At 58.9% G+C, this 16,373-nt stretch overlaps 1 protein-coding gene across 6 annotated transcripts in view; it reads left to right on the top strand.

The window, feature by feature from the left end:
* Positions 1-16,373, top strand: part of NCAN (neurocan) — an 83,645-nt gene that overhangs the window by 11,704 nt on the left and 55,568 nt on the right. For all 6 annotated transcript variants that reach the window (XM_065578691.1, XM_065578695.1, XM_065578692.1 and 3 more), the window contains exon 2: positions 13,315-13,394. In XM_065578691.1, the coding sequence (XP_065434763.1) occupies positions 13,322-13,394 (73 nt within the window). In that variant the 5' untranslated portion in view covers positions 13,315-13,321. The remainder of the gene's footprint in view (positions 1-13,314; positions 13,395-16,373) is intronic.

Below are 16,373 nucleotides of genomic sequence, written 5' to 3'. Positions count from 1 at the left end.
TGGTTCACGTGCCATGGCTGGTGAAAAAGGCCCCCAGCAGAAATACGGGAGATGGGGGAGGGGACTGACAGGCCTTTAATCCTCCCCACTCCCGGCATCCCCGGTGGGAACAGCCCTCGCGGGCTGGGCCCTTTCCCCCAAAGTTTAGCACGAAGGTTTGAAGCAAATCCAGGCTGGTGAAAGGCTGGAGCCGGGGGACCCAGGCTGGACACTCTCAGCGTGGGCTCGTTGGGGGAGATGATTGATCGTCCAGTAGCACCCAAAGGCTCCCGGGCAGGATGGTGGCCCTGCTGTGCTTGGCGCTGTTCGTACACACGCAGACAGGGTCCCTGCCGCAGGGAGTTTGCAATCTGAGAGGGGTGGTGAAACGGGGCTCGGAGGGAACGGGCCAGGTGGCGGTTACACGGACCGTTGCCAGAGAGGGAGGCCTGGCAGGGTGCTAACGAAGGGCCCGACGAGGAGCAGAACAGACAGCCCATCCCCACAAGGCGCACGGCCGCCCTGCTGCTCCACCGGCCAAGAGAGAAAGGCCAGACACAGAACAAACCCCAGCCCTGGATGGTTCGTGTTCTGCCCACACCCCAGTAAGCAGCTGGCCCTTTATCTCCTGGGCTGTCAGCCCGCAGGTTGGGGGTCGGCCCTGAAACTCACACTGGCCTCCTTAACTGCAGCGCCCGGTCAGCCCCGTCCCAGGCTTTGCGGCCTTTCCCCACACTGCAGCAGCCAGAGCCGGCTCCGGCTCCCAGGTGAGTCTCGGTGACTTATTAGCAGTTTATTTCCCATCTTCTCCTTTTTATTACTTCAAAACATGTCAGAACTGAAGCAATTTTCCCTCTGTCAGGGCTGTCGGCTTTGTGTCTGCGGCTGCCTTTAGCCGAGACGCCAGCGCCGGGCGGGGCAGGACACTGGCTCGTTCTGAGCTGCCCCGAAGGGAACTCGGCCCATGTTTGGGTGGCTGGGAGGGTGGGAAACAACCACGGTCCAGCTCCCACTCCCACTCGAGCCCTTATTAGTTGTAGCTGGCTGGGGGCCTGCACCGCCTGCGGGGGCTGGTCGTCTGGCTGGGTTGTGTCAGCGCATTGAAGTGCTGGGTGGGGGTGGGATGTGTGTTTGGCTCTGCATTGTGTGTGTTCTACACACATGGAGGGTACTGGGGGGGCAGGGCTGTGACATGTGTTTGCTGGGCCGTGGGTGTGCAGGGTTGGGGGGGGGTTGTACTCACATGGGGAGTGCTGGGGGGCAGGGCTGTGACGTGTTTGCTGGGCTATGGGTGAGCAGCTGTGTGGGGGGTTGTACACAAATGGGGGGGCAGGGCTGTGACATGTGTTTGATGGGCCTGTGGGTGTGCAGGGTTGGGGGGGGGGGTTGCACACACATGGGGAGTGCTGGGGGGCAGGGCTGTGATATGTGTTTGCTGGGCCATGGGGGGAATTGTACACAATTGGGGGTGCACTGGGGGGCAGGGCTGTGAAATGTGTTTGCTGGGCTGTGGGTGTGCAGGGTTGTGGGGGGTTGTACTCACATGGGGAGTGCTGGGGGGCAGGGCTGTGATGATGTGTTTGCTGGGCTATTGGTGAGCAGCTGTGTGGGGGGGTTGTACACAATTGCGGGGGCAGGGCTGTGACATGTGTTTTCTGGGCCATGGGGGGATTTGTACACAATTGGGGGTGCACTGGGAGGCAGGGCTGTGACATGTGTTTGCTGGGCCTGTGGGTGTGCAGGGTTGTGCGGGGTTGTACTCACATGGGGAATGCTGGGGGGCAGGGCTGTGATATGTGTTTGCTGGGCCATGGGGGGGGTTGTACACAATTGGGGGTGCACTGGGGGGCAGGGCTGTGACATGTGTTTGCTGGGCCGTGGGTGTGCAGGGTTGTGCGGGGTTGTACTCACATGGGGAATGCTGGGGGGCAGGGCTGTGACATGTGTTTGCTGGGCCATGGGGGGGTTGTACACAATTGGGGGTGCTCTGGGGGAGGGGCAGGCTCTCTGTGTTCTCTGGGTCTGATTCTCCACCCACGTGCTCTGGCTTGACACCGGTGTGGCGGGTGGCGGCGCTGACTCACTCCTTATTTACCCCAGGTCCGGGAGCTCAGAGCCAGGCCCCAGTGAGGGTGGCGCGGGGGTGTGGGCTGTGTGTGGGGAGGGGATCGGACCCACCCCCCGGTAGGTGTCTGCGAGCCCCAGGAAGCGCCCGGCTGCAAGTTCTGCAGCCTCAGTGGTTTCAGCACCACGGACAAGGGCACAGCCCCTCTGCCATGGCCAGGCTCCCGGCTCTAACCGCTGGGTGCAGGATCCCTGCAGGAAACGTAACCCATCCCCACAAGCCCCTATCCCTGCCCCACCTGCCAATTCACAGGGCCTGGGAAACGCCCCACTGCCCCCTGACTGCTCTGCTCCGGGCCTCACACACTCGGGCACGTGGGGCCTTGCTGGTGCCTGCCTCCCAGTGCCATGGGGGGACACCCAGGGGTGGCCCCCGTGTGCACGTCTCCTCCAGCCCCACAGCAGGGGGGTCTGCTCAGTGCGATCGATTCCAGCTGACGCCGCACACTTTGATTCTCCCGAGATATTGCCTTCCCCCGGGGTCCCTCGGCCCCACAGCCCCACCCAGCTGAACAGAGGCTGACGCAGCGTCACAATGTGCGATGCCATGGAGTCTGCTAGGGACTTGGCTGTTCCCACCAGTTTGACATGGGACGTGCCCAGACACCACGGGGATGGGCAGCAGCCTACAACCTCTGGGCCGGACGATGAAACTCCATTGGTGTCACCCTTCCCCAGGCCCTAGAGACGCAGGCCCTCGCCACTGAGCGGGGCGGGGGAGCTGGTTCCTCCTGCCTGCCGGAGCTGGGAGCCAGGCAATAAGATTTAATGGGTTGGGATAAACTGGCATTTTAGAACTGTCCATCCCCACCCCCCACTGGCTTCTCGAGAACCAACGGCTGATGTCAACGGGAGTCAGTGCCAAGCTCACGGATGTGGCTTCTGGGGAAAGGAGGGGGGGAGTCTCCCCTCCCTGGTGCCTTGAGTTTGAACAACTCCCTCCCCCGCACCCCCATGATTCCTCTGAGCCTCAATGAAAACTCAGCCTGAAGCACTAACTTTCATCTGCTCCCAGCCACGTGCTGGGTAGGTAGATCCCTGCGGAGTCCCGCCCAGGCACCCAGAACTGGGCCCAGGTCCACTTGAAATTTGGCCCCAACCCTTGACCTTTGGCTCAGAAGGCAGCTGCCCCACGGTCTGTGCACAGCTGCCTTTCTGCCCCATCTCAACGCAAGGAGGTGGGCGTCTCCACCCGGCTGGTAACACAGCTGGCAAACCGTCCCCCATCCCCAGCCGGAGTTCGCAGTGACCCTGGGATACAGGCTGTGTTAATCTGACCTGGGGCTTAGCCCGGCTCCCCTTCAATCCATTTCCCAGCCCACGTGGACGCCGGGTTCACAATCCAAAGAGCAACTTGCATGTTTAACATTTAAATCAAATGCTAACTGTTTCCCCAGCCGTGCTGGCCTGGTGTTTGCTCAGCCGGGAGCCACTCTCCAAAACAACTTGCTGGGTACACAGGGAAGGGCTTACTGGAGTACTTACACATTTGCACATTAAAGCTGCTCTTCAGATTCTTAAACCAGGGTTCCTGTCAGCTGGGAGGTTCCTTCAGCCCTGCTTGGCCTGGTTCCCAGACAATCCTTCTGGTCAGGAGAATTAGGCCTTGGTCTGCAATATACCATTGCCGCCTTCCTTTCTAAGCAAGGGGGAGGATGGTCTTGTGACGGAGGCTTACAATCTGCAGCCAGAGTGGATGACTTTAGGGAAGTCCTTTCCGGGCTCTGTGCCTCAGTTTCCCCATCTGTAAATGGGGGGTGACAGCAGTGATCTGTCTCAGTGAAGTGTTGGGAGGGCACATTCACTGATGTGTGTGATTGAGACATTTCGGTTCAGTTTTGACCTAACTATACATTAATGTAACGTTTAGAAAATCTAGAAACGTGACATGGACAATTTTGAAACGGGAAAATCATCAAAACCGGCCCCTCTCCCGGGAACTGTTTGGTTTCAACCAATTGGGATTGTTCACCCAAAAAAGGGCATTTCAAAAACTGCTGCTGGCTGTAGACATAACCAACAAGAGACTGCTCAGAAACACGGGTTTTCAGGGGCCAGGTTCCTGTCATGTGCATTTCACAGCTCAGAGTGTTCAGGGCCAAACCCAGCCATTGTTACCGACAAGGATCCTGCTGTGGTCAGCTACCACCGCCTGCTGCTGGATGGAATGAGAATTGCTTAGCTGTGTTTCATAGGCCCCGTACTGCTAATGAAGTTCTCCTTTAGTTCAAGGGGGAGGGGGCTGTGAGCTCAATCCCTGCTTATCACTGAATTTGGAGCAGCCCCCGGGAGTCAGCACCATGAAGGGGTGAGTGGTGCTAGCTCTGTGCATATAGAGTTGGAGGCAGACAAGACAAACCAAAACCAGTGCTCTTGTATTAAGAGCTAAAATCAACCCAGCTGAGTTGTAACCAAAGGATACAGGGGAGGCAAGAAAATCCCAACTCTGATTGGGCCCAAGGAAACTCCACCCACGAGGTTTCCCCCCCTCCCCCACTGCAAGATTTGGAGGTACACGCATGACATCATCCGAGCCAGCTCTCCAGGGCTTTGTCACCTGGCCTCTGCTGACAGGTGCTGGCTTTGCAAATCAACCTTTTCACCTCTGCCACTTTCACCACCCTGGGTCAGCACATCAGCTGGTGCCAATGGGCTCTGCTCCCTCGACTCCATGAGTGAGTCCCACCAGCCGGGGTTCTGGCCCCGTGGACTTTCATTTCCTCCTGCTGTGGCTTCTCCGGACAGGCACGACTGGTTTGCAGCAGCAGCCTAAACCTTAACGGTTGTTGTAAAGTGCTCAGACATGGGGGGAAGGGCGGGGAATGGGTGTGAGCCCTGGGGCTCCCCCAGAGATGCCTCATTCCCCAGAGCAGGCCGCCCGCCTGTCAGACATTAATTGTTTGTGATGGAAAAGCTTTTTCTCTCCTGAGGCAGCAGAGAAAGTCAAAATTAGCATTTCAATGGGGAGGATTTAGAAATGTGCAACATTCGGCGTTTGATAATGTCAAGTTATCTTTTCTTTAAACGGGAAGGAAGGGAAAACTTTAGTGCCGCTTTTTGTCTCCACTGGGAAGCTGAATTCCAGCCTTGGGGACTCTGCCTCTCGCTAATGATCTGGGCCTGGGCCGAAGCTTGGGACAGTCTGGCCTGGTGCATGGAAGCAGGGTTTGGCACATGCCCCTTTAAGAGCCACCTTGCGGAATTGAAGCATTGGGTAAAGTCTGGGTTTGCAGTGATCTGAGAGGGGGTCGTCTGCCCGGGATAATGCCAGCAGCCAGCCTCGCGCCAACCCCTGTCCATCCGCGGCCTCTGCTTAGACTGCTGGCAAGGGAGCCAATTAGTGCCAGGAGATGGATTGAGACCCGCCAGCTTGTGGCCACCAGACTAACGACACATGGACACTTTTGTCACTGCAGCTTGGGACTGGATTCCGGCTCAGACTAGAGGGGCTCCATATGCCATTCCCTAAGCCCGCCGGTCCACCCCAAACTGGCCTGTATTCCTTTCTCCCTTCCCCCGAGCCAGCCAGTTCCCCGCCCTGGGGGCCAGATCGGAGCCAGCACCCCTCTAGAGGGCAAAGCCCTGTGTCCCATTCCCTCCTGCCATGGGGCTGGCTCAGAGCCGGTGCTTCCAAGAGGGGAAAGGCCCATATTCAATCCCTGAGGATATCCCAGCAGCTATTTCAGACCTCCCGCCTTCCCAGAACCCAGCTGTTGTTTGGCCACTCCAGGGACACGCGGAGGGAAGGGGCCGGTGTCCCCGGCTGGGTGGGCCAGGGCACCGTTGCTCTCTGAGCAGGAGACTGCGTGTGCAGCACACCAGCAGGGAGTAAACGTCTGCTCCTGACTTGGGAGGGGTATGGCCCCTTTGCTAGGAACCCACTGACTGCCCAGTGACTGAGCCCAGCCGTGCGTCGGGACTGAGGGCAGGGGTCAAGCTCTGAGCTCCACGGGATGCAGGATCATTCCTTCCACAGCCCTGGCACTTTCCCCGTCGTCTGGCTCGGGTGGCTTTGGGCTGGAACAAGTGGTGCTGCTGACCCAGTGAGGGGACCCTGGGCCAGTATCCGTAGCTCAGGGGGCCTGCAAGTCCCCAGTGCGGCCAGCCCAGTCCTCACCGTAGCACAGAGCAGCATTCGGGACAACCCCCCAACACACACGCTGTGCAGGTGGACGGCAGAGAAGGGGGCTACACTGGCCTTACCCCATCTTGGGGACTCCCCCATGTCACAGGGGACCCTCTGCTCGGCCACTCCCCAGCTTCAGCACCCCTTTGCACGAGTCTGTAAGCCTGAGGGAGGCTCTGGCTCCAGGCCTTGGAGGAATCTGCAGGAGGAAAGATCCCATTACCCGGCAGGGCTGCAGGCTGAGGGGTGAGCAGGGGGTGCATGAACACGTTCTGCAGCAAAGCGAGAGGGGCAAGGGGCACCAGCAGCAATCAGCCCCGTCACACACGGCTCCCTCCACCAGCTGGGAATGGCCCAGCCCAGCCGTCCCAAAGAATACCATTATTCACAGCCACAGAGAGTTTAAGGCCAGACGGGACCATTCGTTGTCCTCCTGGATAACACAGGCCAGTCAGTCCCCCTGCATTCAGTCCAATAACTTGGGTTTGACTAACACATCTCCAGGAAGGCAGCTGGTCTGGAGCTGACGATATCAAACGATGGAGAATGAACCACTGCCCTTGGGAATTTGGTCCAGGTTAACCACCCTCATTGTTAAACATCGGGGCCTTATTTCGCCTTGGAATTTGTCTGGCTTCCGCTTCCAGCCACTGGCTTGTGTTTGGCCTCTCTCTGCTAGATTAAAGAGCCCTTCGGCAATCAGCATTTCCTCCCCGGGAAGACCCTGATACACTATGATCAAGGCACCTCTTGATCTTCTATATTTACTGGTAAAGATTCCCGGAGGGGAGAGACGCTGCCCAGTGGAGCTGGTGGAAAAGCAGGGCCAGGTGGGGGGAGGAAAATAGTTGTTGAAACGTCAAAAACCTTTTTATTTACAAGCTGTGAAAAGAACTGATTTCTTTAGGGGGGGAGGGGGTGTTTTTTGCAAAACATTTGACCAATTTCCAGTGCTGCCTATTCATTCTTTCCATTTCCCCTCCCGTCTCCCCCTTTTCCTTTTTGCCACAGAAAAAGGAGGCGGGAAAAGGAAAAAACTAAAAATGAAAATGTAAAATGAACGTTTTTTTCTGTTTTTGTCAACCCTCCCCCCCCAGAAATGTGCCAACCCCCAGTCTCCCCCCACACACCTTTGTCCCGACTTTTGCCAACCCCCAGTCTCCCCCCACACACCTTTGTCCCGACTTTTGCCCCATCAATGACCACTTTTTTCATGGAAAAAAATATACCATTTGAGACATTTTCCCGTTCTCTGCCATGCACACTTTATAGCCTGGGGGCAGATGGATGGTTGGACAGACAGACGCACAGACGGGCTTCTGCTCCCTGAATCTCTCCATCTCATCTGGGGTCCTGTGACTCGGAGGAGCACTGGCAATTGCTGCGTGGGCAGGCGGATTCCCCCCCAGTTAAGGTGACGCGCTGTTGACGAGCGCTGGACAGGTGACCGCACTGATTGTTTTGTGAGGAATAAGCGCCCGGTGTCTGCGAGCTCCCACGCTCCTCCCTGCTCCCATTGGCTTCCCTCAGACAATGTCCCCGGGCTGAGTCGTTACAAACCGGACAGAGCCTGCAGAAGGGATCTGGGTGTGGCTAGGGGGGAAATGCTATAATCCATCGGCTTTGACAGCCGCTTATAGGGAGGCAGCATGGACGAGGAGCCAGGAGATTCGGATCTGTTCCTGTCTTTGCCACTGACCTGCAGGGTGGCCTTGGGCAAGTCATTTCCCCTCTTGGTGCCTCAGTTTTGCCTCCCACCCTTTATCTATCGTGACTGAGCTCTTTGGGGCAGGGACGGTCTCCCGCTCCGTGTCCGTGCAGAGTGTGGCTGATCTCAGTTATGTCCTCTGGGTGCTACTGTAAGTGACAGAGTGGGGGGACCAGACGAACATAAGGTCTGGGCCTTGTCCCAAGGCAACGGAGAGACGCCAGGCGAGCGTTGGATGGGCTGTATGTCAGCAGAACGTGGAGCGTCTTCTCCCATCTGTCAAGAGCCATTCCCAGCTCCAAGTGCACGGCCCATGCAGGAGTCGTGCTGCACGGTGCAGCCTGCAGCGCCAGCGCGAGAAGTGTCAGGGCTGGGTGCCCGGGGTAGTGCCATGAGATGCCAGCAGCCTTCAGTGCCATCGGCGGGGGGCTGAGTGGACACCTCCCAGACACAACGCTGCCACTGCGCTAATTACATCTCCTCCCGATAACATCCCTGCCCCGGCTGTCACCAGGGGCCCCGGCGCCATCACCTGGCGCCTTCTGCCTGCGGAGACATGATTAGATCAGGCACCAGGAAATCCCAGTGGGGTGGGAGCTAGCGACCCTGCGCTGCCAGCAGCTGCTGCCACGTGGGACTCGTTGGAGAGCGGCGTGGCCCGGTGGGAATCCACCCGCCACCGGGAATCCTAAGGGATCAGGGCTCTGCAGAGCCCAGCCTCACGGCCTGCATGGCATCCCTTGGGCAATGCACCTGGGGAGGAGGCCCTGGCCTGCCTTCCGTGGCCACAGAGGGTGCCAGATAGGACGGGACCACCAAGGTTCTACCACCCTGGGGAATCCAAGCCAGCCCAGTGGGGAGGGAGCATTGGTTGCTATGTGCCGGCTCCAGCCTTGCTCCAGGGAGAGGGGGGGACAGGAGCAGCCGGGGCTGCAATTGTGCCAAAAGTCTGAAGCCTGGAGACAAGGAATCCCTCTACCTCGGAGGGGCAGTGGCAGAGCTGTGTGAATGGGGAGCCCAGGGCTGGGACAGCAGGGGGCTGCGGGTCGGGATTGAGGGGCACCGGCAGAGCTGTGGGGAGGGGGGAGCCCAGGGCTGGGATGCCAGGGGGCTGCGGGTTGGGACTAAGGGGCACTGGGACTGAGGGGGGAGCCCAGGGCTGGGACGGCAGGGGGCTGCAGAGCAGGACCAAGGTGCACTGGGGGGGTTACTGAAGGAGGCTAACTCCTGGGTGTAACACAGCAACGAGCCCTCCACAGTCAGGTCTGTGACCTGCAACCTGAATCCTGGGACTGGCCATGCACCAGGATCTCTGCTGGAGCTGGGGGGGGACTCCCACCCCCCAAAACCATGGAGCAGCAGTTGCACCTGCCACACCACAGCCCCAGCTCCCCACGGAGCAGTCCCTGTGACCTGGGTGCTGGGCACAAGAGGTTCCCCCTGCCCCACCTCACATCAGGTGACCGCGTGCTGAGCCCAGCGCTTCCCCTGCATCGGACAGGGGAGAACATCAGCTCGGTTTGCCTGCGCCAAGAGGGGCTGGCCTGAGACACGATCAGTAGCCAGCCCCTTCTCTCTGGCTGTGTCGCTGTCCACAGAGAGCGAGCAGCCCCCGGCCCACAGGCAGAAGGGGCGGCTCTGCCCCGGGGCTTGGTGAACCTCACCGTGCCCGCCTGGCAAAAGGGGCAGGAGGGAGAAGCCGCTGGCCAGAGATCGGGAGACGCCAGGGGTTGGCGCCCAGCTCAGAAGCCAGCTTTGCTGAACAGCCCTCCCCTCCCGTGGGACTGGCACCTGGCTCCCTAGTGCAGGAGCCTCCTTTCCCATCTAGACAGACCTCCCAGGGCAGCAAACAGGGCCCTGGCTGGGTTGGTTACACAGGCCCTGCTGGCCTTGGGCTGGCACCATGGATTCCAAAGTCAGAAGCAAGGGCCCATGATGATCATCTGGTCCCAGCTCCTGCAGAGTCTTCCCCGAGCGATTCCTGCCTCCAGGACTCTGGCCCAAGCTGGAGCGTGTCAGTCCAGCCTTGGAGTGAAGAGGCCAGGGGATGGAGAACCCGCTGCAGCCCGGCCTCAGTTGTTCTGATGGTTAATTCTCCTGGCTTCTTATTTCTAGTCTGAATGTGTCTGGTTTCAGCTTCTAGCCTTGGGATCTTGTTCAGCCTCTGTCAGCTGGAGTGAAGAGCCCCTGTCAGAAATCCCTTCCCCGGGGAGGCCCTGGCAGACTGGGATCAAGTCACCTCTTAAACCTGCCCTTGGACTGACTAAACCGTGAAGTTTCTCCACAAACTCTTTTTCTTTGGAGACGTTGGGCTGATTTATTGGACTTTGTCTCCTCCCGTGTTTCCCCATCTCAGGGGCAGACGGAAACACAGCGAGATCACAGCTGGACAGACAGCTTTTCCTGACCTGACCCCCACAAGCCCAGGACTGGAACAGGTGTGAGGGAGAAGCTGTGGGTTAGGACTGAGGGGCATTGGCAGACCTGGAAGGGAGGAGCTCCAGCTGGAATAGCCAGGGGCCGTGGGTCGGAATTGAGGGGCAGCGGCAGAGTTGGCAGGCAGCCCCCCACTTTGGGGAGATTTGCTGTGTCAGTGGGACACGCCCACCCCCCCATCCCCAATCTCTGCTCCGTGGAATTGCTGCAAAGCCCAGCTGCGCTGGGAGGCTCATTCTGCCGTGCCCGGGGAGGGAGTGGTTAGCTTGGCCCAAAGGGCTCTGCAGGGGATGGGGCATGTGGCCACAAGGTGAGATCTCGGGGGCCCGGGAACAGCCTGGCTTGGCTCATTTCAGCCCCGACACGGAGACCAGCTGGCAGGGAGGTTCCTGCCGTGGCTGGGGCTAGATGGTGTCCTAGTGAGTCCGGGTGCAAGAACCCTTCCACAGGGCTGCTGTCTGGGCGGTTAGGAATATTTGGGGGTGGGGTCTGTGCAGATGTCCAGAAATTGGGGCTTTTGGGGGCTCTGTGCGTTCACACCTAACACCGTGTCAAACCGCACCTCGCTGCAGCGCCCTGGGAACCTCTCATGAGCACCCGCAAGCTCTGCCCTGACCCATGGACGCTTCGAAATCCCCCCTCCCCACGCCGTGCCCATTACCACTCCCAGCCCTTCGCTGCCAGCCAGGGAGCCGGCCCAGCCCCAGGATAAACAGGCTGCACTGGGAGAGGGGTGGAGGCAACGCAAACCGAGTAACCAGTGCCGGTGTTCGTGGGTCTAGACTCTGATCCATCCATCAGGGTGTTTTATCCTAACCTCAGAAGCCTGCCCTTCTGCCATAACCTGGCACTAAACGGTGCCCAGCTTACCCGCGTGGGCATGATGGAGTCTCACCAGCCCCCTCGGTGCAATTCTCTCTCTGTGGCTGTGAATCCGGGGGCAGCGCCTGGCTGGATTCTCCAGCTGCACCGGTCTCAGGCTGGCTCTGCAGAAGGGCTGGTTGCTCACGTGGGCTGCTGGCTCCTTCTCCAGCAGAGTGGACCCCTGGGCTGGAAGGCCCCCCAGTAACCGATGCCAATAGCTAGAGCCATCCGATGGAGGATCTCCATCATTCAGGGGAAGGGGAAGCCCCAACGGAGGTGGGGGGGGAATTGCAGCTGGAGTCCGATCTCGATGACCCCGGTGTAAATCCAGCGTCAGGACCACATCCTGCTCTGGGTGAATCCAGAGCAACTGTTGATTTCAGTGGGTTTACACGAGCCAGCGTCCCATCTCCGACAGCACCAGCTGCTGCAGAGCTGGGGCAAGAATCCCCAAAAGGGGCAGTTACAAGCCCAGGTCTGAGTGTCTCTGCTCCTGGAACGGCCTGGCCTCCTTGCTGGGTCCCCTGCTCCCGGCTGGCCATTGTGTGGGGGAGCAGCGGGGGTGGGCGGGAGGAGGACTGCGGGCTGGTTAAAATTGCTGCATTTTGTAGCCTGAACAAAGAGCAGCAAGGCGCATTGAGGCCAAACGGGGTTGTAAAAGCAGCCGGCAGTTGCGTCCCCGCATGCTGTGATGGGAGAATGATTTGTCTGAACTTCCTCTCCTAGATTGGAGAGCAAATGATTTAGAAAATAATAATTGGCGCTGCAGTAAAACAGATTAATGGGAGATTTTAAGCAAGTAACGTTGCTGTCTTTGTGCGGCACGCGCAGCCCTAGCAGGAGGCCAGGAACAGGAGATCTGGAGCACGCCAGCTGGAGGCGGGGAGAGGGCAGCCGGATGCTGGGCATGGCTCTGCTGATCCCCTCAGACCTGACCCACAGGCCCCCAGCTGCCCGCAAACAAGCCATGGGACTGGGTGTGTGTTGGGGGCAGGCCCTGGGCTGCAGCAATCCATGCTCGCTCCAGCAAGGAGCTCAGTGAGGGAGCCCATCAGGGCAGGACGCCAGGATCTGGCCCTGCGGCCCTGGTGGGTCAGTAATGCAGAAGATCAGGCATTGCAAAGCCCCAGCGACATGGAGGAAAGAGGGGGCCCATCGTCTTTGTGGTGAGCTCTTGCCCCCCTCAGCACACCACCCGTTAGCCAGGGAGAGGGCCAGGGATTCCATCGCTGTGCCGGGCGCGGCCAAGGCAGAGTGAAACATTATCCCCTGTTTACAGCTGGAAAGCTGAGGCCCTGGGAGATGCAGGGACTGGCCCAAGATCACATGGGGAGGCTGTGGCAGAGCTGGGACTTGAACCCAGATCCCCTGAGCCTGCCCCCCCCCCCACGTCCTTTTTATGGACACCTCCATGTAGGGCTCTGTGCTGGGGCTGCAGGTCTCCGGCCAGCAGGGAGAACAAGAAATGTCCAAAGCACCTTGAGATTTAACCCTTTTTTGTTTCTAGAGCGGCACCAATGGGCGAGGGTGAGGAGGTAGCTTTGGGGCCCTGAAATCAACCCAAGCAGCAGGAAGAGAAAGGGGCAAACGTTGGGCCAGGGGCTGGCTGGGCTCTCCCGGCCCTGGGCACCACACACACAGCTCTGCCCATGCCCATCAATCCCAGCTTGCAGACTCCAGCCCTTCCTGAGCAGAGACAGACAGCGGCGGCATGCGGGGGACTAACCTCCCTTGGGAGCACGAACCAGCTCCTCCGTCTCATTTGGCGGGTGGCCCGTTCCTGTGTCCCTGCACGGGGCGCGCTGTTCGCCCATGGCTTTCGATCCCTCCTCCGGTCTGACCCCACCCATGGGCACAGGCTGCTCTCCCAGCACCCAGCTCCAGGGGCGTCTTCTCGCCAAGAGTGGGATTAAATCCTCCCCGTTGAAAGCCGGCTCCCTACGTGGAGATGATTTTGCACCGCTCCATTACTCACCGGGGAGGTTGGGTGTCACGGGGGCCGCGGTGCCCGCTGGTGATTTACAAGCTCGGGGGGAGGGGGGAGAATTTGTCTTCAAAAATCTCTCTCTCCTTGCAGGTTAAGGATGGTAAATGGGATGGGTGATGCCGGCTGCTGGCTCCTGCTCGGGCTGTCCCTCCTCCCTGTCTTGGGGCTGGGTAAGTGATGCCGGGCTGGGCGAGCGCATGCCAAGGGGATGGCAGATGGGGAGGGGGGCTCCTTCCCCAAAGGGGGCGGGGGGGGGGCGGGCTGGGAAATCCTCTCTCAAGGAAGCCAGTGAGGCCTCTGGGGAAGTGGGGGAAGCTTTGCCGGATGTCTGGCTCCATGAAGGCCCCCCCCCCAACCCAGTGCAATGCAGCCCCCTGGCAGGAGCAGCCGTGCAGGAGGATGGGGGGAGGGCTATTGTCCAGCTGCAATGAGTGCTGTGGAGTGGGGCCCCCGAATGACCCCCCCCACGCATTGCCAAGGAACCTCCCCTATAACCCCTGCCCACACATGGCCCCGGCCCTGACCTGGCAGGGTGTGTATGTGGGATGGGGGAGGGGAGAGGGGCTTGGTCTCTCTGGTGGTTACTGCTAATTGGGTGTGTTTTGAGGGGGGGGGGAGCTGAGACCCCTGACAGGACCCCGCTGAGATGTAAAAGCTTGCACCAAAGAGGCCAACGCGTCAGGCCCCAGGTAGCCACTGCCCGGCTGCAGAAGACCCGGTGCCCTGAGGTGAACGACTCCGTGTTGTACCCACCAGCTCCGGAGCCTCCTCGGTCACAGATCTAGTCCCTGGGAGCGGGAGGCAGCCTGGCCTGGGAGTCAGGACTCCCGGTTCTATTCCCAGCCCTGCCACCGACTTTCTGTGTGACCTTGGGCTAGTCACTGCCCTCCTCAGTGCCTCAGTTTCCCCATCTGTAAAACAGGGACAATGACACTGTAAAACTCTTTGGCCTCGCTGCAGAGGGCATGTGCCTGGCAGAGAGCGCATGGCTATCCTGGCAGCACGCGGACCCTATCAGACCCAGCCAGGCGCTAATGCTCACCACCAATGCCCTAGGTAAGCACCTAGTCACCCTCCCCCTGTAACGTGTGACCCATGACCCACCACGTCACTCAACCCATTGCTGGGCCCCTAACCCCGCACCCATCCTGGGGGCTCATCTCCCTCTGTCCATTGTAGAGTCCCGTATCCCGTCATGGGATGGGGGCCTGTTTCCCTTTGCCCACTGAGGAGCCCAGTATCCCTCCGCCTGTTGGAGTGTGGGCAGGGCCTGTATCCCTCCGCTTGTGGGAGCGTGGGCAGGGCCTGTATCCCTCCGTCTGTGGGAGCATGGGCAGGGCCTGTATCCCTCCGTCTGTGGGAGCGTGGGCAGGTCCTGTATCCCTCCGCCTGTTGGAGTGCGGGGGCCTGCGTCCCCTGTTGGCGTTCGGGTGGGTTCTAGCTGCAGGTGCAGCACAAACAAAGTGTCCCAGCACCCTGCCTAGCCTCTCTCTGGGAAGCTCAGTCCTTAGCGGCACAGTCCCCAGTACTGCACCTTCCCTCCCCAGCCAAAACTTAAACCAACATGACCCTAACGCACGTGTGCACGTGCTCACAGCCAGCCCAGCGGCGAACCCTGCCAACGATCTTCAGCGAGTGTCTGGAGCGCCCAGGGTGGCTGTCTCGGCCTGTGGGCTGCCTGGAACAACATCACCGCTGCTGGCAGGACGTGGCCGGTCCCACTTCTCCTGGTAGTGCCATGGCCTAGGGCTCCATCGTCTCACCCTGCCGTGGTTGGTGCCTGTCTGAGTGCCCCTCATCTCCCCCCGTTCTGGGATTTGGAGAAGGTGCGGCCCATTCCCCTGGAGAATGTCTCTGTCTGGGGGTACATCCTCATCGGACGCCAGCGCCACCTGTTGGTGACACCCCTGCTGCTGAGCACCATTGTTTCCCGTCACAGACGCCCAGCGACCCCAGATTTTTGGTTTGCCTTGTCTGTCTCTGTAGACGTCTGCAAGTCCCCTGTGAGGCCTGACATCGGTTTCTAACAGTGCCGGCGCGCCGGGTGTCAGTTTCCTGTTGAACAGAACGTCAGCAGGTGATAACCCCGGCTTCACGGCAGCAGTGCTAAGTAGGGATCCGCCTTTTTCACTAGACGCGCTATTATTCTGACACCATTTTCAACCAGCCCAGTGGATTGAAGATAACGTGGACTAGGGGTTACCTGTCTAAACCCAAACTTCACTGCAAACTGCTTAAACTCATGCCCACTGCACTGCGGCCCACCACTAGACAGCACGATGTGATACACACCGCGTCTAGCAAAAATAGGTTTGATACGCTCAGTCCCATGGTTAGCAGGAGTATCTTCTAGTAAGGCGATCTCAGGGAAGTGAGAATAATTGTCTGGGATGAGTGCAGGGTTTTTTCCCCAGCCAGCATTAATCAATCTATGCCTACGTGGCTCCGGGGGGGCAGTTTGCCCTGTGCCACCAACAGGGGCTCTTTTTCTTGGCTTTTCCAATACTTTTCAGTCTAGGCAAAAAAGCTCCAACAGCTTCCTGAATGTTGCTGTTCGTCTGAGGCCAGGATAAAATCATCTCTGGCCCTCCGCTTAGATTTTTCTACGTCTAAATGACCTTCCTGTGTCCTTTAGCATCTTCGTCTGCAACAATTCAGGAATCCCCATCCTGCTGCTTTGAAAGAAAATCCCAGCTCCTCCAGAGAGCGCCTCCCCGGGTTGGTGAGAACATAACCAGCCCGGTGGAGGGCTGTTCGGAATCAGAGCAGTGAGGGGAGGCAGAGGAAATCTAAGAGGCCAAATCCTGTTCTCTCAACCAGTTGGGGTACAGTATAAGTCAGTTACATGGGGAATAATCCCAACTAAATCAAAATTCGTTGTTTTAGCAGGAACTGCTATTTAGGTTTACCCCATAAATTACTGCAAACTCTCACTCTGCTCTATTGTATATTAACTGCTATCAGCTTTACTCGTATCTAGCGTCTATTATCTGCTAGTATCTTAATTCAACTCACTTTATAGGTAACAATGAACATTTATGGAATGACAGAGTTTGGAATTAGAAAATACCGAGCCCTAGAAGATAAACCCCACCGGTGTCTGCTCCCTTTTCAGTTCCTCGGCGTTCAGCCCCTGCACGCCCAGAGTC

The sequence above is a fragment of the Chrysemys picta genome, chromosome 25 (genome assembly GCF_011386835.1).
Source record: "Chrysemys picta bellii isolate R12L10 chromosome 25, ASM1138683v2, whole genome shotgun sequence".
NCBI lineage: Eukaryota > Metazoa > Chordata > Testudines > Emydidae > Chrysemys > Chrysemys picta.
Note: the sequence above shows the minus strand (reverse complement) of the source record. Positions and strands in the feature narration are given on the sequence as shown.